At 41.7% G+C, this 20,840-nt stretch overlaps 1 protein-coding gene across 4 annotated transcripts in view; it reads left to right on the top strand.

Moving 5' to 3' along the window:
• MGAT5 (alpha-1,6-mannosylglycoprotein 6-beta-N-acetylglucosaminyltransferase) overlaps positions 1-20,840 on the top strand; it is a 366,943-nt gene that overhangs the window by 242,854 nt on the left and 103,249 nt on the right. For all 4 annotated transcript variants that reach the window (XM_027077962.1, XM_027132531.1, XM_027132535.1 and 1 more), the window contains exon 11: positions 8,929-9,062. In XM_027077962.1, coding sequence (XP_026933763.1) covers positions 8,929-9,062 — 134 coding nt within the window. The remainder of the gene's footprint in view (positions 1-8,928; positions 9,063-20,840) is intronic.

Below are 20,840 nucleotides of genomic sequence, written 5' to 3'. Positions count from 1 at the left end.
TTCATCTGCCACTCCCATCACTCGCATTACAGCCTGAACCATCCCCATCCCTGATCCATGGAAAAATTGTCTTCCATGAAACTGGTCCCTGGTGTCAAAAAGGTTGGGGACTGCTGGTCTATACTACAAAGCTTTAGTAACCCAAACAGCATGGTGGGAAAGTAAATGGGTATAGCTGCTATGAAAACAGTATGAAGGTTCCTCAGAAACCTAAAAAAGCTACCATATGACGCAGCAATTCCACTGCTGTGGTGTATATCCAAAAAAGTTGAAAACACTAATTCAGAAAGACATGTGCACCCCAGTGTTCATATCAGCACTATTTTCAATAGCCAAGGTATGGAAACAACCTAAGGGTCCCTTCAATAGACAAATTGATAAAGAAGAAGTGGCATATATATACAGTGGAATACTACTCAGTGATAAAAAAAAAAGAATGAAATTCTTCCATTTGCAGCAATATTCTAGAGGATATTATGCTTACTGAAGTAAGTCAGACAGAGAAAGACACGTGTGGTATAATATCAGTTATATGCCAAATCTAAAAGATAAAATGAACGTATTCAGCAAAAGAGAAACAGACTCACAGATACAGAAAACAAACTAGTGGTTACCAGTGGGGAGAGGAAAGGGGCATGGGGCAGGATAGGGGTATTGTATTGAAATACAAATGACTATGTATAAAATAGATAAGCACAGGGAATTATTTTGTAGTAACTTTTAACGGAGTATAGTCAAAAAAAATAATCACAAAAAAGGGGAAGAATAGTAATGTGCTTTTTTGTGGCTTCCATTTATTACAGTTCATACTATCTTTTATTTGTGGTCTATAAAATTTTCCAGTAAATTTTAAAAGCTGAATACATTTAACTAAACATCATAATTGTTTTTGTTTTTGTTTTTGTTTTAGTTTTGTGGTACGCGGGCCTCTCACCGTTGTGGCCTCTCCCGTTGCGGAGCACAGGCTCCAGACGCGCAGGCTCAGTGGCCATGGCTTACGGGCCCAGCCGCTCCACGGCATGTGGGATCTTCCCAGACCGGGGCACGAACCCGTGTCCCCTGCATCGGCAGGCGGACTCTCAACCACTGTGCCACCAGGGAAGCCCCATAATTATTTAATAGTGTCAATGGTCATGAATTTGGGTAAAAAATCATGAAGTTAGTACCAGCTTTACCAACTGGTAGTATGTATTGACCTACGTTTTGTTTTGAATCACCTTCCTGAGAGAGCACTCTGAAATCTTTCAGTTAGTACAACTTGGAAGTCCCTTCATATGTTTCTTTTCTATTGTTATTCTGTAAAGAGATGTTTTGATGTGTTCTTTAACTTAACCAATAAATGCATCTTTAATGGCCTGACCTAGGTTTCTCCATTTCAGGTTAGTTTATAGTTTAGTATTATTAACTTTAATGTCCAAGGTTATTCCAGATTGGAAGTCCTCTAGAATTGAAAGAAATGAAAATTCATAATATTGTTAAAATGACCATAATACCCAAAGCAATCTACAGATTTAATTTGATCCGTATGAAATTACCCCTGACATTTTTCACATAACTAGAACAAACAATCCTAGAATTTATATGGAGCCATAAAAGACCCAGAATTGTCAAAGCAATCCTAAGGAAAGAGAACAAAGCAGGAGGCATAACCCTCCCAGACTTCAGACAATACTAGAAGGCTACAGTAATCAAATCAGCATGGTATTGGCACAGAAACAGACATATGGATCAGTGGAACAGAACAGACAGCCCAGAAATAAACCCGCACACCTACAGTTAATTAATCTTCAACAAAGGAAGCAAGAATCTACAGTGGGGGAAAGACAGTCTCTTCAGCAAGTGGTGTTGGAAAAGTTGGACAGCTGCATGTAAATCAGTGAAGCTAGAACACACCCTCACACCATACACGAAAATAAACTCAAAGTGGCTTAAAGGCTTAAATATAAGGCATGATACCATTAAACTCCTGGAAGAGAACATAGGCAAAACATTCTCTGACATAAGTCGTAGCAATGTTTTCTTAGGTCAGTCTCCCAAGGCAATAGAAATAAAAGCAAAAATAAACAAATGGGACCTAATTTAACTTATAAGCTTTTGCAAAGGAAACCATAAACAAAATGAAAAGACAACCTACAGACTGGGAGAAAATACTTGCAAATGGTGTGTTCAATAAGGGATTAATCTAATAACCCAAACAAAAAATGGGCAAAAGACCTGAACAGACATTTCTCCAAAGAAGACATACAGATGGCCAGTAGGCACCTGAAAGGATGCTCAACATCACTAATTATTAGAGAAATGCAAATGAAAACAACAGTGAGGTACCACCTCACACCAGTCAGAATGGCCATCGTTAAAAAGTCTATAAATAACAAATGCTGGAGAGGGTGTGGAGAAAAGGGAACCTTCTTACACTGAGGGTGGGAATGTAATTTAGTGCAGCCACTATGGAGAACAGTATGGAGATTACTCAGAAAACTAAAACTAGAGCTGCCACACGATCCGACAACCCCACTCCTGGGCATATATCTGGACAAAACTCAAATTCGAAAAGATAACTGCACCCCTGTGTTCATAGCAGCAGTATTTACAATAGCCAAGACATGGAAACAACCTAAACGTCCATCGACGTATGAATGGATAAAGAAGATGTGGTATATATTTACAATGGAATATTACTCAGCCATGAAGAAGAATGAAATACAGTAAGTCCACTACATACCAACGAGTTCCATTCCGAGAGTGCATTCATAAGTCCAATTTGTTCATAAGTCCAACAAAGTTAGCCTAGGTACCCAACTAACTCAATCGGCTATATAGTACTGTACTGTAATAGGTTTATAATATGTTCTCATCTCTGAAAGTTTGCAACTTGAAGGTTTGTATGTTGGGCACTTAATGGTAATGCATTTTGCAGCTATATGGATGGATCTAGAGATTATCATCAAATCTAAGCAAAGTAAGTGAGAAAGAGAAAGACAAATACCATATAATATCTCTTATATGTGGAATCTAAAATACGACACAGGGGCTTCCGTGGTGGCACAGTGGTTAGGAATCCACCTGCCAATGCAGGGGACACAGGTTTGAGCCTTGGTCCAGGAAGATCCCACATGCCACAGAGCAACTAAGCCCGTGCACCACAACTACTGAGCCTGCGCTGTAGAGCCCGCAAGCCACAACTACTGAAGCCCGTGTGCCTAGAGCCCATGCTCCGCAACAAGAGAAGCCACGACAATGAGAAGCCTGCACACCACAACAAAGAGTAGCCCCCAACAAAGAGTAGCTCGCCACAACTAGAGAAAGCCTGCGCACGGCAATGAAGATCCAACGCAGCCAAAAATAAGTTAATTTTTTAAAATAAGTAAATAAATTAAAATATGATACAAATGAACTTATCTACAAAACAGACTTACAGACATAGAGAACACACTTGTGGTTGCTGGGGGTTGTGGGGGTGAGGGTGGGGGAGGGATGGACTGGGAGTTTGGGATGAGCAGATGCAAACTATTATAAATAGAATGGATAAACCACAGGTCCTGTTTTATAGCACAGGAAAGTATATTCAACATCCTGTGATAAACCATAATAGAAAAGAAAACAATGAAAATTCAGAATATTAAGAATCTTCTCAAAAACAGAGTTGGGGGGAAAACCCATTGTTGTGGAATTTCTTTGCAGTGGCAGTGATTTTCTCACTGGGCAGTGAAATGGTCTTGGGCAGAGTAAAGGGATTCATTGAGAGGAGACTACCCACTTTTCATTGCCTTTTGGATACACAGGCAGACCTCAAAGATACTGAGGGTTTGACTCCAGGCCACTACAATAAAGCGACTATCACAATAAAGTGAGTCACACAATATGTTTGGTTTCCCAGTGCACGTGAAAGTTATGTTTATACTATACTGTAGTCTGTTGTATACAACAGCATTATGTATTAAAAAATACATACCTTTATTGATTTATTTATTGGAACATAATTGCTTTACAATGTTGTGTTAGTTTCTGCTGTACAGTGAAGTGAATCAGCTATATGTATACCTGTATCCCCTCCCTCTTGGACCTCCCCCCCACCCATCCCACCCATCTAGGTTGTCACACAGCACCGAGCTGAGCTCCCTGTGCTATGCAGCATGTTCCCGCTAGCTATCTGTTTTACACATGGTAGTGTATTTATGTCAAACCTAATCTCCCAATTCGTCCCACCCTCCCCTTCCCCCCATGTGTCCACAGGTCCGTTCTCTACGTCTACATCTCTATTCCTGCCCTACAAATAGGTTCATCTGTACCATTTTTCTAGATTCCACATATATGCGTTAATATATGATATTTGTTTTTCTCTTTCTGGCTTACTTCACTCTGTATGAAAGACTCTAGGTCCATCCACATCTCTACAAATGACCCAGTTTTGTTCCTTTTTATGGCAGAGTAATATTCCATTGTATAAAGGACACGTACCCCAATGTACATACCTTAATTTTAAAAATCCTTTCACAGGTATGAAACGCACAGTGTGAGAATATAATCAACAATATTGTAATATCTTTGTGTGGTGACAGATGGTAACTAGACTTATCATGGTGATCGTTTTGTAATGTACAGAAATATGGAATCACTATACTACACACCAGGAACTGGCATAGTGCTATAGGTCAATTATACTTCGAAAACAAAGACAAAGTCATGGACAAAGAGATCAGATTTGTGGTTACCAGAGGAAGGGAGTGGGGGGAGGGGGAGTTGGGGGAGTGGTAGTCAAAAGGTATAAACTTGCAGCTCTAAGATAAGTAAGTACAATCCAAGAGCTCTTATCACAAGGAAAAAAAATTTTATTTTGTATCTCTACGATGATGGTTGTTCACTAAACTTGTGGTAGTCATTCCATGTTGTATATAGATCAAATCATTATGCTGTACACCTGAAACATATTCTGTGCTGTGTGTCAATTATATTTCAGTATAAAACTGGAAAGGGAAAAAAAAGTTTATATACTTTATTGGTAAAAAATGCTACCCAACCTCCGATAATACAGGGTTGCCACAAACCTTTAATTTGTAAAAAGTGTAGTATGTGCGAAGTGCAAAAATGTGAAGCACAATAAAATGAGGTGTGCCTGCGGTTTCATAAAAAAGCAAGGTAAAAATCTGGGTTTGGTCCAGGATAGCACTCTACCTTCTGCATCAGGTGTTTTCCTGTTTTTTGGTTTGTTGCTTTTTTGAAATCTTCATGAATCATGGGCCGCCATAAATGTTCTCCGCTCTATGGGAGTAGCCATATTTCTTGTTGCTAATAGACCTTGTAAATAAGCAAACTTTGTTTTTCTTTTTAGCTACAGCATTGCAAAAAAGAAAGAGCTGTTTTTCTCTGGTGTTTTGTGACTGACAGGCATCTGATAAATGTGCAAGAGGAACTGAGCGTCCCTAGACTTACATATTCTCATGATTAAGCAGGGCTGTTTGGGTGGAAATATATTCTCAGCGGTAGCGTTTAGGTCAATTAAAAAGGATGATTTTAGTATTTAAATGGTCACCATTGATTGGTATTTGGTTCTCGTTGGATGAAAAGGCATATTTTCTCTGAGGGGATTTTATGGAAGAGTGTTTTATCCCTCCTTTCTTTAATAAATCATCTGTGTTCATGATATTAGCTGGCAGGAGGTCTGTTAGGACTTCAGTGCTGCCGTCTTTGTGGTCTCATGCAGCTAAGATCTCATCCAAAGGCCAAGCAGGTCCTCTAGAAAGTTTCTTGCCCATTTCTTTCCCTTTTAAAGATTAGAAATTGTCGGCGCTCTCTGTATTCATCTTGGATGATGGAAGATGATAAGAATTCTATTAAATGGAAAGTTATCAGTTGGTTTTTTTATTTAGGAGCAAATCTATAATTCCTGTTGATCTTGGAAAAATATTTATAAATTCTGTCCAATTTATATAGGGACCCAGGACATTCGATGAAACATTTATTAAATACCTACATGCGACTAGTATTCTGCTAGGTACTGCAAAACTCATATCCATTTTGCTTCATGTGAGGCCTTTGCTGAGCATGGACAACACACAGGAAAGTGAGATGCAAATAGTCCAGGATATACCGTGTTTTACATCAAACTCTAAATTAGGAAGTAGGTCCTGGCAAGGAGGTTGTGAGCGTCCATCTCGTAATACTGTGGCTTAGTGCAGAGAGAATGTTCCAGGAATCCTCTGGCATTGCTGCAGCCAGCCCTGTTAGGAGACCAGCTGCCTCGGGCCGCGAGGCAAATATCTTTTTAAGTCATCAGTCTGTTCTTGATGCTCCAGACACACAGAAGACATTAGAGGAACAGCATCAATACTACCGGCACACACCCAATTCCAAAACACACAGGTGTAAAAAGTGATTGAAGAGGGAAGACTATAATTGTTCAACCTCCTCTGTCCTAGACAGAGATCAGTCTCCTGCCTTGGGTTTATAAGACAAACCCAGATAAGCTAAAAAAAACCCAGACAACTCCCAAACCAAAGCTTCAAGTATAAGCATGTAGAGTTATAAGTATCTCACGCATCCCATCATTCATTCTGTAGCCTTCCGTTGAGTAGAAGCCAGCCTCACGTAGCATACATATAGGCCCCATGTAATAAAAGTCCAAGATTTCAGGAGTTAGGCTCCTGCCAGGCCTCTTTACTCATCAGGGTTTGTTTTAGTTATCCACATTTAAAATAACACCACTAAAACTCCAAGTTCAATATAGAGTCACAAGCTAGAGACGGTCAGTCAATGACAAACAAGTGGAGGTAGCCAGAGCCTTCAAGGCAAAGGTTTCTCTGATGAGGGTGGCCTGTTTCTCCCTGCTGGGCCTGCTCAGGGCGCTCTCACCTTTGAATCCCAGCTCTGTCCCTCTTGAGGGAGCTGAACCTTCCCCAGCCCCAGTTGTCAGTGTGAGTCCCTCCATCCCCTCCGCCCCTCTCCTGTAGTGACCTTGGCAAGCGTTGCCACCATCATCCCAGCTGTTTTCTTTCTTTTTTTTTATTGAAGTATAGTTGTTTTGCAGTGTTGTGTTAGTTTCAGGTGTACAGCAAAGCGATTCAGTTATTTATACATATATATCTAGTCACTGTGAGGATCGAATGTTCCTTGAGAGCCACATGGGAATCCAGAAGAAGGACACTGTTTCTGGGGTCGGTTTGTATTTAACTTTGTGGTCCTGGCCCGCGCTCCTTCCACCTTGCCTCTCCTCTTTCTTTTCTTCCTTGTCTAGACAAATAGTGCTGAGCTCTGATGTGAAAATCATCACACTAAAATGACAGTTTACTGTTGCTCTTCCTGGAAAATCCTATCTGGCGTTTGCATTCTTTTTTTCTGCAATATGCATTGATGTAAAAATAATTGGAAGATGGACTTCCTCCTAGTGGGGAAAGGAAGAAAGAAAGTGAATCAGATGCTTAAAAGTCATTGCCGTCATCTGATTCTAAAATGTGGGCTCTATCTTCATTTGCTTGTATGCTTATTGGTCCAGTAAGAGCCATTCAGAATTATTCCTGATACATAACAACAGAAAATAGTGCTTTTTCATTGGCCAGTCATGAGTTAAATTTACATCAGTGTTCTGAGAATCAGTGATGAAATAAATGTAACCAAAATCAATAAATTCTGTTTTAGTATTGATTCCTTTCTTCCGATTGGTCATTCTTTATGCACTCCAAAACAGTGGTCAGGAGGCTTTTTCTGTAAAGAGCGAGATAGTAAATATTTTAGGCTTTGCTTGACCATGTGGTCTCTGTTGCAGCTACCAGGTCTACTGCTACTGTGTGAAATCAGTCATAGACGTACAGAAACAACTAGGTTTGGCTAGTTCAAATAAAACTTTATTTTTGAACACTGAAAGTTGAATTCTGTATAATTTTCACATCACAAAATATTCTCCCTTTTTTTTTCTAACCATTTAAAAATGTAAAGAACATTCTTAGCTAGAAGGCCGTACAAAAGCAGGCGATAGACCAGGTTTGATTGATGCTGTGCTAAGGCTTTTGTGGAATAGCCAAACAAAACATTTTCAGTTTCACTTCTTTTTGAGCTCTGGGAGAAAATAATAACGCCCTCTTACTATCAAATACATAAAAATCACCACTGCCTATTGAGTGAGATTCTAAGCTTTACCTAAAATCACGTACTGTAGTTAGTTGATGAAAATCTTGACTAGTTGTTGAAGGAGACAGGACATGCTATGTGCTCTAAGCAGAATAAGCCCTCCGTCTCAGTCTGCCCAGGCTGCTGTACCAAATCATCACAGCCTGGGTGGCTTATAAATAGCAGATATGTATTGCTTACGTTTTGGGAGGCTGAGAGTCTGAGATCAGGGTGGCAGCATGGTCAGGTGAGGTCGCAGACTTCTCATGCTATCTTCATACGGTGGAAGGCGCTAGGGAGTTCTGGGGAATTTCTTTTATAAAAGCACTATTCCCATTTATGAGGTCTCCACCCTCATGACCGTATCACCTCCCAAAGGCCCATTTACTAACACCACCTCCTTAGGATTTCAGCATATGAATTTGGGGGGACATAGTAACCTCTAAAAATGGTAGTTCTGTATTTCTTCCACAGTTGTCCCTGAGGCACCACCGTATGCTCAGCCCAGGCTAGGGGTACAGCAGTGACCGTGGCGGTCTGCAGTTCCAGCTTTTGGGAGCTTTTTATTTCGCTGGTATTGGAGCATCTTCTGTGGTTAGGCAACTCATCTAGAGCAGATTTTACGAGCTTTGTGATGGCTCTGGCTCGGAAGCCACGTGTGGGGATGTTTGGTAGACATGCTGGTATAAAACCTCTCAATTCCTGCCCAGTGGCATTCAGTTTAAAGGATTTGTCCATCTTTGGTGGTCCCTGAGGGGGTAGAGCTTTTGTTTCTTTGACTCTGGGGTCAAGGTTGTAGTTTTACCCATGGCGTCTTTTATCTTTCAGGTGCATGCTGCGTGTCCTGGACTCATTCGGCACCGAACCAGAGTTCAACCATGCCAACTATGCCCAGCTGAAAGGCCACAAGACCCCCTGGGGCAAGTGGAATCTGAACCCGCAGCAGTTTTACACCATGTTCCGTGAGTAGTTGTATCTCACCTCCACTTTCCAGAATGCTGCCAAAGACAAATGGGAGAAGAAATGAGGCCACCATGTGTTTTCAGTTGTGATTCCCGGAGCCCTTAGCTGTAGAAATGGGTGCTGTAGAACCTTTTTTCTTGGGAATAACTGGATTTTTTTTTTAAACTGGAATTGAAAGGCTATGTGAACATTTTGTAAAAACCTTAGAAATGTTCTGGAGAAAAATATTCAATATGAGGTGTCACTGGAAACCATCTGGGAAAGGACTTTGGATGGACTTTGGCAGGGAGTAAACATGCTTCATGTGACACAGACACTGTTTAGGGTCCACTTGATGATTCAAGAGGAATGAGGTCTTCCATGTGCATACATTTTCCAAGTAATTAAATCTTCATTCTTTAAGCATCAACCTTTGTAAAGAAAAAAAAGTCAGTCTTTTCAAAATGGAACGATTTAAAACTGTTTCATACCTTACTGGCTTCTTAAACTTTGGGCCTAGGATGAAATCTCAACCTCTCTTGCTCACGTGGTGTCCATGTTGCCACGAGCAGTGATTATTTTGTAAAGTGTTGTAGTGGACAGACTAAAAGTTGATGAACCTGCTGGCCCCAACTGTAGCCTTTCAGCAATTTTCTGTGTTCCTTTCCCACATTCACCATTTCTTGTTGCTGCCATCAGTCTACCTGCCCGTAGCTTCATTTCGTTTATAATTAGCTGAGGACTGTGAAGCCAAATACCGGATTCTGTAGTATTCATGCCAAAAATGAATTTATTGTTTAAGTCCATAGACCTTGGTGATTCCCCTTGTTGAGGTGAATTCCTGTTCTGGAAATGAAAGGTCCCCCGAGTTAAACAGTCCATTTGGACACTCAGAGTGCAGATTTCCATTTTCCTAAATTATCGGAATAATTTTAATCCAGAGATTTCCATCCTGGAATTAGGATCTGAGCTGCGAACCTGTTTCCTTCTTTAAAACCCAAGGCCCTCTGCCGTGCCTTTTCCCCATGTACTGACCCTTCCCCCTCACGTGCAGCCACCTGAAGGTGACCTTTTGTCGGATTCACTAAGTGCAGCAGCGAACACATTGGACTAATCCTTGGGTGTGAAGTATGAGAAGGAAGGATGAATTAAGAAGGGCTGTGGCAGATGGGGAAGTGATTTTAAAAATCGACTCATGTTTAAATGTTCATTTTAGCTCAGAGCGGTGTTTGAGAGTGTTCTGTATGCATCGTAGACATTATTATTACCGCTCCTGGAGCTCTGTCATCCTATCGTAGCCTGTCACGGGGGCACAGTTCAGGGGACAAACTAATATAGGGCATGGTGGGTGACAGGTGGCTGGCAGCATGGTGAGACATGGCTAGAGTTACCTTTGGATCGACACTGCTGTGTACTTTGAGGGGCTGCGATGAGGTGACACAAAATAACCTAAGAAGTGGTTTGTGTGTTACTTCACATACATAAAATGTTAGCTGTGTCCAAAATGGCCAACACTACTTAAATGACATGGTATATCTATTCCCTCCGTGGGATGGTATTTCCCTATATCTGGGGCGTAGAAATAGGAGGCTTTTCCAGAAAGAAGTTCTCTTTTAGAATGTTGGAATTCAGAGTCCAAAAGAACTTATTTTTATTCTCCATGAATGGAGGATTTCAGCAGTGTTGGCTGATTGAATTGAAATCAATTCACTGCTTACAATATAACTAAAGATGGAAAAATAGATTAATTCTTGTTAACCTGGGAAAGGGATAGTTTCTTAACTGACTCAGAATTCAGCAGGAATCGGGGGTGGGGGTGGGGCGGGGGGCAAAACTGATACATTTGTCTGCCTAAAAAAAAAACGAAACCTGTATGGCAAAATCAACAACACAGAAAAATAACACCATAGCAAATTGTGTTGCAGAGGATTAATATCACTAATGTATAAAGAGCTTCTAAAAATTGAGAGGAAAACATTCCACAATCCAGTAGGAAATGGGCAAAAGCAGTTCAGAGAAAAAAGAAATGTATTGCCCCCAATATATGAAAACATGTTAACCTCACTCATGATAAGAGAAATGCATTTTAAAACTGCACCAAGATCCCATGTCCCGCATATCAGATTGGCAAAAATCTGAAAGTTTGCTGACGCAGCTCTTCCTATGGTGAGACTTAGGGAAAGCAGTGGGAATGCAGCCCGGCTGGTACTTGCCCCTGTGCAAGGGGATTTGTCACTGTCTAGCATAGCTTCCTAGGCATCCTTCCTTTGGCAAGGTCATATCTAGGAATCCATCCCAAAGATAAGTGAGCAAAGGTCAGACATGGTATGTGTACAGTGTGTACAAGGCCATTTATTGTGGCACGATTTGTACTAGGAAAAGACTGGCAATAACCCAGAGGTTCCTAATAGGGGACTGAGTGAATAATATGGTCTGTTGATAGAGTGAAGTCATGTGTAACTGTGCAAAAGGGCCGAGGGAAGACTCCAGTCTCTGGAGGGAGATGTCTAGGATATATTAAGTGGTAAAAACCAAAGTGCAGGCAGGTATGTGGAGTCACCCCCTTCTATATAAGAAGGGTATGGTGGGAGGGAAGTGCGTGTACATGTATGAATGTGCTTGTGTTTTCAAAAGAAACAATGGAAGAATAACAAGCTAATAAAAATGATTACCACTGGAGGAGGGTTTGCAGGGACAGGGATAGGAAATAAATGTCTCTTTTTTTTAATTGAAGTATAGTTGATTTACAATGTTGTGTTAATTCCTGCTGTACAGCAAAGTGATTCAGTTGTACATACAGATACATTCTTTTTTATATTCTTTCCCGTATGGTTTATTACAGGATATTGAATATAGTTCCCTGTGCTAGATGTCTCTTAACGTACTTTATTTTGACTTTGGAACCATAGAAATGTTTTACATAATTTAAAAAGAATTCACTAAAGATTGAAAAGAGATCAAAAAATGAAACAAGAAATCTGTATCAGATTGGTGCTAATCTCTCACACAGATAAAATAATTATTTCAAGTGATTTTAAGCACAGTCTTTGGACCATACAGTTGTAGTGGGGAATACTTATATTGTTATTTGAAACTATTACAGTTATACTGTAGGAACTACAGTTTGCAGTATATAGGAAGAGGGGAGTGTATAAAGAATTTAAGTAAAGGTTGTATAATACTCAGCTTGAATAGGAAATATTACTATGAACTTATATTTTCTCTCTGAAAAGGAAATGTTTCCTAACTCTGTACTTTGAAAAGGATCAAAAGTAAAGACAATCCAGTGGCAGTGAGTATCCTTAACACTCAGATTGGGATTTCCTAAGTACCTTTCCCACTAAAGGATCCTCTTTCTAAGATAAATAGGTGATTCCAGGTCTAGGGCAGGAACCGTTAAAGATGGGACATCTTTCACGTGGAAGCAAGGAAGCTAAGAAGGACCCCTGGGGTGGAGTCAGAAGGACACAGGAGCCAAAGCTGGGGTAGTTTGAGCATCAGAAAAAATAATGACTGCAGTGGATTTGAATCAAACCAATGGAAAATAATCCATGAATCCAGAATGATAGTCCAAGCAAGAAAAACCCAGAAAATCAATCGATCACCTTTGCGAGTTGCTAAGACACTGACTTCATTACTCTGAAAAATAAATGGAAAGAATCCAGCTTTGATCGTGCCTTTCTAGGACAAATTGTATTTGAAGATAGTCAAATAGTTGATGAGGGAACGTTGTTAATTATGGGGAAATCACAGCTAATAAATGCAAAAGGAATGAAAACTTAGAAAATCAGCATCTTACAATTCCTAATGAGACAGCGGAGCAAGGTGGGGACCACCAATGGTGGCAAAACCCATCAAGTAGCAGGGTGATGGAAAATTTCCTCGTGGCTAAGTCCGGGTCCAGTCTAACTCGGTCGTTGCCATAGAATCTTCCTTCCGGTAAGTGTGACTATTCTCACGGCCTGAAGGGGAAGACCATTCCTTTGAGTAGAAGATGAAAGTGTCAAAAGTGTACCTATGTCTTGTCAATTTTTAAAAAATGAAACAGATTTACTAGTGCTTAATAGATGGGCTGATAGTAATCATTACATAATTGATGTATAATGTGCACGTACACTGTGGCTGTACCTGGATTGTTTTCTCTTGATGGGATGCACAAGGAAAAGTTTGGAGACCACAGAAGTAGTGTTGTACTTGTAGAATCAGGTCGTCGTCAAGTCCGGCTGTCTTATTATGGGATTACCAGTGTTCTGGCAGGTGTGCAGTACAGGGAGAGGGTGGAGAAGGCTGTCTAGAAAGGGCCCAGCAGGAGGATAAGGAAAGAGAAGAACGCACCCACACTGTTCCTGAAGCATGTTTAGGGGTAGGGAAGTGAGACGGATGCTCGTGACCAGGTCGATGCTCTTGAATTTTCAGAGAGCACTTCTCACTTTAAGGCTGCTTGTATTTCTCCTCTAACTCATTTCCTCACTAAGTTGGTAGAATTTCTACAAGCTGAAAAGCCTGGCTTTCTTTTTCTTCACTGTTTTGCCCCAAATCTCAGAATTTCACTAGAACTATCCTCTCTGTGTATTCTGTTTGCATTTGGGCATTTTTGTGTGTCAGCATAGACTGTTCCCAGCACCTTCCTAAGCAGCTTCTATAGGGACCAACCGAGTGGTCAGACAACAGTAAAGACATTTAACTAGATCTCTGAGCGATCAAAGATCGCTTTTTTTCCAGGAAGCTGAGCTGAGAAGTGCAGTTCTTCCTCCGTCAGGGCAGGCCTCTTGTTCTTTTTCCCTTTTGTCAATACTCTAGTGTCGCTTCTGAGCTGGGCACTGAGACCCTCCTCCTGCCCCAGAGCCAGCTCTGAAAAGCTCAGCATGGACCAAGCTATTCCTCCTCAAAAACCACAGTGCCTTCCCTTTGCCCGTGGGGTCAGTTCCAAATTCCATAGCATAGCTCTCGGGCCCCCTGCCTTCTCTCCCCTACCACGGCCCTCCCCTGGCCTCCCCGACCTCACCAGACAGTCTGCTGGTCTCTGAAGGTGCCACCATGATTCTTCACCACTTTGCTGCTTTCATATCACCCTTATAGCAAAATTTTATTTTTCTCTTGAAGTCTCTATTTAAATGACTTCCATCTTTCCAATCAAATTAAAAAAATAATAATAACCCTATTATAAAAACAGGGAAAGCCCCCCGAAGGAAAAAGGCCCCCATATCCTAATGTAAGCATTATTATCTTTTTCAGGGGTGTATTTTTGCATAGTTATAACACGCATACTAAAATTTTATATCTGCTATTTTTCCATTTACTATGTCAAAAAATATTTTCAAGGTTCAACTTTTCAAACCATTGTTTCCAAGACTGTTTTATATAGTCTATCAAGTGGACTTTGTATTTATTTGGGGTACTTTTGCTAATTCTTGTTGAGAATTAATTGTTGCCTTTTCTGGGCTTGCCAGGGACTTGACCCTATATTTAGGCATTATTTCCGTCAACAGCCTTTAATCTGCTGTGCGTACTGCTTTTTCTAAACTCCTGAAGGAGTTTAGAAAAAATCGGGTATTCTCTTATTTTTCTCAGTCCCAAACAAGGTGCATCGTAACCCAGTAAAGGAATCTGCCCACACAGAAAAATCAAATAGAGAAGACATCTGCCTGTACCATTTACAAGAGAAAATAACCCCCTGAAGTTGGTGTCTTGCACCTTGAATTATCCCGTATTTGAATAGTTCTAATTATCTGCCTGACACCCTCTTTCACAACTTCATCAGTCATGGGAAAACATCTTCATCTAATTGAGTTTTGTCCTCTCTTGCCCTGAAGACTGTGGCTGAAAGTAGCAAAAGCAGAGGTTACCAGATTCCCCATTCCTAGTTTCAGGCAAGCTGCATCTCAGACTTATATTTACCTCCTGTCGTTGAAAAGTTTCCGTAGCGCTTATTAGTCTGTTTAGCAACCTCACTGTTCATATCACTGTAATAGAACATGTCCCATTTTCGAAGCAAAGTCTGTTTGTACGGGTTTATTTTTACTTAAGTAATTTTTTTAGTCCTTTTGAGAATTTGCCTTCTGGGTGGCTCATATTGTGTAATTATAATCCGGGCTGGGAGATGCTCAGCGTTTCTCGATACATGTAGAAATTTGGGAGCTGCGATAGAGTTGAGTGAGGAACAGATTGGGGATTCTGGAGGCATTAGAGCCTCCCTGTTTCACCTCCAACCCCTTTGCATTTGTTATACCATCTGGCCTCTGATGTGGTGCTGTCTCCTGTGTAGGCTTTTAGGTCTCCCAGGGTGCCAAGTTCTCTCTGACAGCCAGGCCATTGCATGTGCTGTTCCTTTGTCTGGAAACCGTGTCCCTCGCTCCCCACGTCCCCCCTGCTCACCCTCCAGGGAGGTGTCCTGTCCTCCAGAAAGCCTTCCCTCCCTGAGCCTCGGGCTTCTGCTCCTTTCCCCTCCCCCACCCCACACCTGTGTGCCTGCCCAGATGCCACTTTGCGATTTCCATGAGCATCATCACTGCTGAGTCCTCAGTCCCTGAAGTTGTAACATCACTGGTGATAAATATTGGTTGAATTAAGAAGAAAGAACAGGGGCTTCCCTGGTGGCACCGTGGTTGAGAGTCTGCCTGCCAATGCAGGGGACAGGGGTTCGTGCCCCGGTCCGGGAAGATCCCACATGCCGCGGAGCGGCTAGGCCCGTGAGCCATGGCCGCTGAGCCTGCGTGTCCATAGCCTGTGCTCCGCAACGGGAGAGGCCACAACAGTGAGAGGCCCGCGTACCGCAAAAAAAAAAGAGAATAAAGAACAAAGTAGACCCAACCACAGAATGGAGTTAATGAAAATGTAAGTAACATCATGACACTCCTGTGCCCACAATGACGTAGCCTCTCACTGTAGGGGAAGATGAGTCACCCCAGTTGCCTCAAGGCCTGGAGTGGTCTGGCCCCACTACCCCCCACCCCAGCCTCATCTCTTACTACGTGTCCTGCTGCTCACTACTCTCTAGCCTCCTTACTGTTGTTTGGATGGGCCAGGCACACTCCTACCCCAGGACCTTTGCATCAGTTGTTCCATCCTCCAGGACATTGTTTCCTTAGACTTCCATATCCCCTCCTTCAGATCTTTAACTCAAATGTCACTTCAGTGAGACTAACCCTGACACCCCTACCTTTTTTAAATGCAACTCCTTTCTCCCCCAACTTCTTATACCCCTTCTCTGCTTTCTTTTCCTCTATAACTGTATTATCACTTAGCATTTATGCTTCACGGACTTTTGTTTATTTTCTTTTTTTCTCTGCTGGAATCTGAGGATAGTATTAGTAGGATTTTTGTCTGTGTTGTTCATTGCTGAGACTCCCATACCTTGAAGAATATCTGGCACATGGTAGGCATTCAGAAAATACTTATCGATTGAATTAAATTAAATTGAACAATAATGCATGTTCTATTTTTAGTCCATGCAACAATGTAGGGAAGGGTAAGAAATGTACAAATCTAAGATTACACTGTAGCACAGGGAACTATATTCAATATCCTGTGATAAACCGTAATGGAAAAGAATATTTAAAAAAAATGGGGCTTCCCTGGTGGCACAGTGGTTGAGAGTCTGCCTGCTGATGCAGGGGACACGGGTTCGTGCCCCGGTCCGGGAGGATCCCACGTGCCGTGGAGTGGCTAGGCCCGTGAGCCATGGCCGCTGAGCCTGCGCATCCGGAGCCTGTGCTCCGCAACGGGAGAGGCCACAACAGTGAGAGGCCCACGTACTGCCAAAAAAAAAAAAAAAAAAAAGTGTGTGTGTGTGTGCACGCACGTGTGTATAAACTGAATCACTTGGCTGTACAGCAGAAATTAACACAACATTATAAATCAACTATACTTCAATTAAAAAAAAATCTAAGAGTACAGAAGCTTCTTGAAGCCAGTGAACTCATGTTACTCTCCCTTGTCTTCCCACAGAAATGATTCACATGGTTGGGTTTTCAAGAGTTGTTCAAATCATACTGGTGGTTGTTGTCATTGACATTCTAACTCTTTGAGTTTCTCCAAGGACTTGGGGTTTGCATCCATGTTTATTTGCGTGATCAGATGGGAATAGTGGCTTGTAGACCAAAAATTTTGCCTGACGAAACAGGAATTTTAGAAACAAGCCAGTTCCCTTTCATGCGAGTGACAAACATGTTGGCTTCAGCTGAGGATCCATGGCTTCCATGTACGACTTTATTTTCAGGGCCTGACAAGCAAAGGAGCTGTTTTTGATTCAAACAGCGTTTTTGGCCTTTCACTTGGACCGGGAGGGCTCTTGCCTTGTACATCTGTGCTGACCAGTGAGTAACAGGATCAGCCTTGTAATTCCTTCAGTCTGAGACTCAGCCTCCAGGAGAAATGTTCTTCTAAGGGGTCCATTCCCTCCTAAATTGCTTTTTGACACTTGAAAAATTTACTCTGGTGTGCCTTCTGTCAACAATTCAGATGCTCATCTTTTCAACTCAACTGTACATAATAGTTTCCCTAGCCTGTATCCCAGCCTCCTGTCTCTCAAAGAGCCTAGCATCACTACCATTTGGGAAACAAAATCAAGTTTGATGAAATTTGAAGCAAAGCATCACTGTGTGCACGTTTTAAAATCAGATGGCTACTTGTGTGATGTAGCTATTTTTCAGTAGAGTTTTTTTCTGTCATGTAGGTTTCGTCATCACCAGAGTCAGCATCAAAACTGTGAGTGCCGTGAGTGACAGCAGCCAGTATTCTTCCCTGTTTTGTTATGAAATTTTTGAAATATACAAAAATGGAAAGAAATGTAAAATAGAAACCCAAAGCCTAGACTCCACAGTTAACAGTTTACTTTATTCTATGACCTATCCATCTATATGTCTATCTTCTTTCCATCCATCAATCCAATTTTTTTTCCTTTTATGCATAAAAGAACACTTAACCCTTAGATGTTTCAGCATGACATCATTAACGAGAGTTCAATATTGGTCACTAAATTGTGTTTATTTTTTTTATGTACAAAACTAAATTATTTTATTTAATTGTTTACTGTCTTCCTCCCTGGCTGAATATAAGCTGCATGAGGGGAGCTTCATCCATGCTTATCTTGTTCACTGGTATATCCTTAACTCCTAAGTTGTTGCCTGGCTCATAGTAAGTGCTCAGTAAACGTGCCGAATGTTGAATGAATGATGATACTGAGAAACCTGTGACGTTAGAATTTTAAAAGCCTAGATCACTGATTTGTTTCCCTTCTTCCCAAATCTACTTTGTGACCTAGATAAAAAGATATGTTCATTTATCTATTTAATAAATATTTATTGAACATCTGTACTATACTAGGCCTGAGCTAGGTTCTAGGGTAGAGTGGTGAGCTTCCTTAGCTAATGATGAATCCTGAGAAGAATGGGCTTTGGTTTGGGAGCTTGTGTGCAAAGAACATGATGCTGGAAGTAATTCAGGCGTGACCTCTGCTGCCTAGTAATAGAGCTCTGCCTACAAAGTCAGTCACACCAGGTAATGAAGCATTCATCATTGACTTAATCAGTTGTTCATTCAAAAAATATTTCCTCAGTTCCTACTATGCTCTGGGCTCCTGGAAGTCGGAGGCACATAAAACATGGCTCAGTCCTCAAGGAGCATATAGTCATAAGTGGAGACAGTGATGTGTGATAAGGACTCTAACTCTTCGTGGTCTAAGAGAGCAGAAGAAGGGTACTCACCTCAGTCTTAGGGAGTCAGGGAACCCTTCAACTAGGAGGCGATGAGAGCTGAGACTTAAAGGCAGGAGGAAGTGATAGACATGCCAGACACATGCCAGCATGAGATAAGATGGAAAAACATGGCATTAAAAAATCTCTTCGTGAAGAAGAGATATCCATGGAAGGGTGACCTGGAATGACAGGTGTACTTGGGCGCTGCTTCCCCCTGAGGGAAGTGAAGCTTTTCCGCAGGAAACTGCCATAGTCACATATTTGTTTCAAAGAATACCTTGTCAGGCAACGCAAAGGATGGACTGGAGTTAGGAGGCAGTGAGAACGGGACGAAGGGGCAAGGCTGGAGGTGTGGGGACTACTCGGAAATCCACTGCAGAGTTTATGCGGGTGCAGTGATATTCGATAGTCATTGATTTAGATAGTCAAGAATTGGAAACATCCTAAAGTGGTAGGGTGTATTAGACAGGATTTCAGTCGAACTGGCTTGGTCACAAGGGTTTGTTGGCTCTTGTCACTGGGAGTTGTGAAAACCGGCTTAAGGCAGAGCTGGATTCAGGGCTTGGAGGGTCTCTTTACCCTCTCCCTATCTCGGCTCTGCATGTCTCTGGATTAGCATCATTCTCAGGCAGGCTCTCCTCACATGGGCACGGAGATAACATGTGCAGCTCTGGACTTCTACCCTGCCTGCTTAGTAACCGTAGCAGCAAGATGTTGACTCCAAAAGCAGCGCGCGCATCATGGAGCAACTGTGATAGGCGGGACTCGGATGGTAAACCCACCTTTCAAGTGAGCCTTGGTCGAGTCGAGTCCTGTGGATCATGTGCCCATCCTTGGAGGCATGGGGAGTGGGGGAGATAAGGGGTCAAGACTGGCACCGGTTCAAGCCACCCGAATGGAACACAATTGCATGGCTGGTGTGGGAAGTGCAGTTAGTTCCACTAAGTGATGCTGGCAGAACAGAGCCATGGGCATTGCATCCTCAGTCTAGGCGCTGAGGTATTGTGCTGCTTTAAGAAGTAGTGATGAGCTATGGTTATTACCCCAGAAAGATACCTGTAGCACTTGCTGTAAGAGAAAAAAGAAATTCACAAAAGATCCAATTTTGTAAGACCCAGCTTTGGTTTGAGGATTAAAAAGGATCCATGAGTCTAGAAAAAAGGAGCCTAATAGTGGTTATTTCTAGGTGGTAAGATGACGGGTGACATCATTCTTTCCTTCTACTGTCTTTATTGTCTGAAAAAAAGTTATACACTGAGGATGTGTTTCTATTATAACCAGGAAAACCATTTCTATTTAAAGAAAAACTTATCTATTGAAGTTTTGACAAGATTTGGTGAGGTCAGAGCTAGAAAAGCTGAACAGGAGAGAAGGAGGAGATGGCTTCTGAGAAGCTGACATCCCCTGGACTTGGTGAATTGGATGGCTGTGAGGCTGCAGAGGGAGCCCAGCTGGCCCTGCAGTTTCTGCCCTTGGTGACTAGGTGACATGGGGGTCCCCAACACTGCAGGGCTGGCAGACATCTGCTAGAAGGAATTTTGTACTTCTTAAGAGATGTTTAGAACTGACTGGTTGAAAAATCAGACCTAGGAGAATTTATGCTGTTGAAAGAAGGTTCAGTTGGACTTAATAAAAGTTGTGAATTACATTTCAAACGAGGACATTATAACTGCTTGGTAGATATAGTGTATACCTAATTTACTAAGTAGTTGATAAGCTCCATGAAGGCAGAAACTCATCTTTATGTTGTAGTTCCTCAATACCTAGCATATAAATGTGGTTCATAGAAAGAGTGCTCTAAAATGTTTGTCACTGAATGAACTATTCCGTCTAAACTAACAGTAATTCTTCAAAGAAGTCATTGCAGGAGTCAGCTCAGGAAACTCACCAACCTGATTTGGTTTGTAATCATTTGTGAATAGGTGCTTTCCAAGTACTTAAAATAATGCTTTTCTTAATAAGAAAAAAATGTCCTAAAATTCTTTAAAGATCATTACTAATGTTGAGGAAATCCCTTCCAGTTTGTACCATGTAGAAAAAATCAGCTTGCTTCCACATACATATAAGTAGCTCAAGCTGAGGAAAGTCTCTCCCCTCCCCCTC

This window comes from Aethalodelphis obliquidens, unplaced genomic scaffold, assembly GCF_003676395.1.
Source record: "Aethalodelphis obliquidens isolate GAN/ISIS:26980383/991018 unplaced genomic scaffold, ASM367639v1 scaffold2, whole genome shotgun sequence".
In the NCBI taxonomy this organism is placed as follows: Eukaryota; Metazoa; Chordata; class Mammalia; order Artiodactyla; family Delphinidae; genus Aethalodelphis; species Aethalodelphis obliquidens.
The sequence above is the reverse complement of the archived record's forward strand: the minus strand, read 5'-3'. Positions and strand labels throughout refer to the sequence as shown.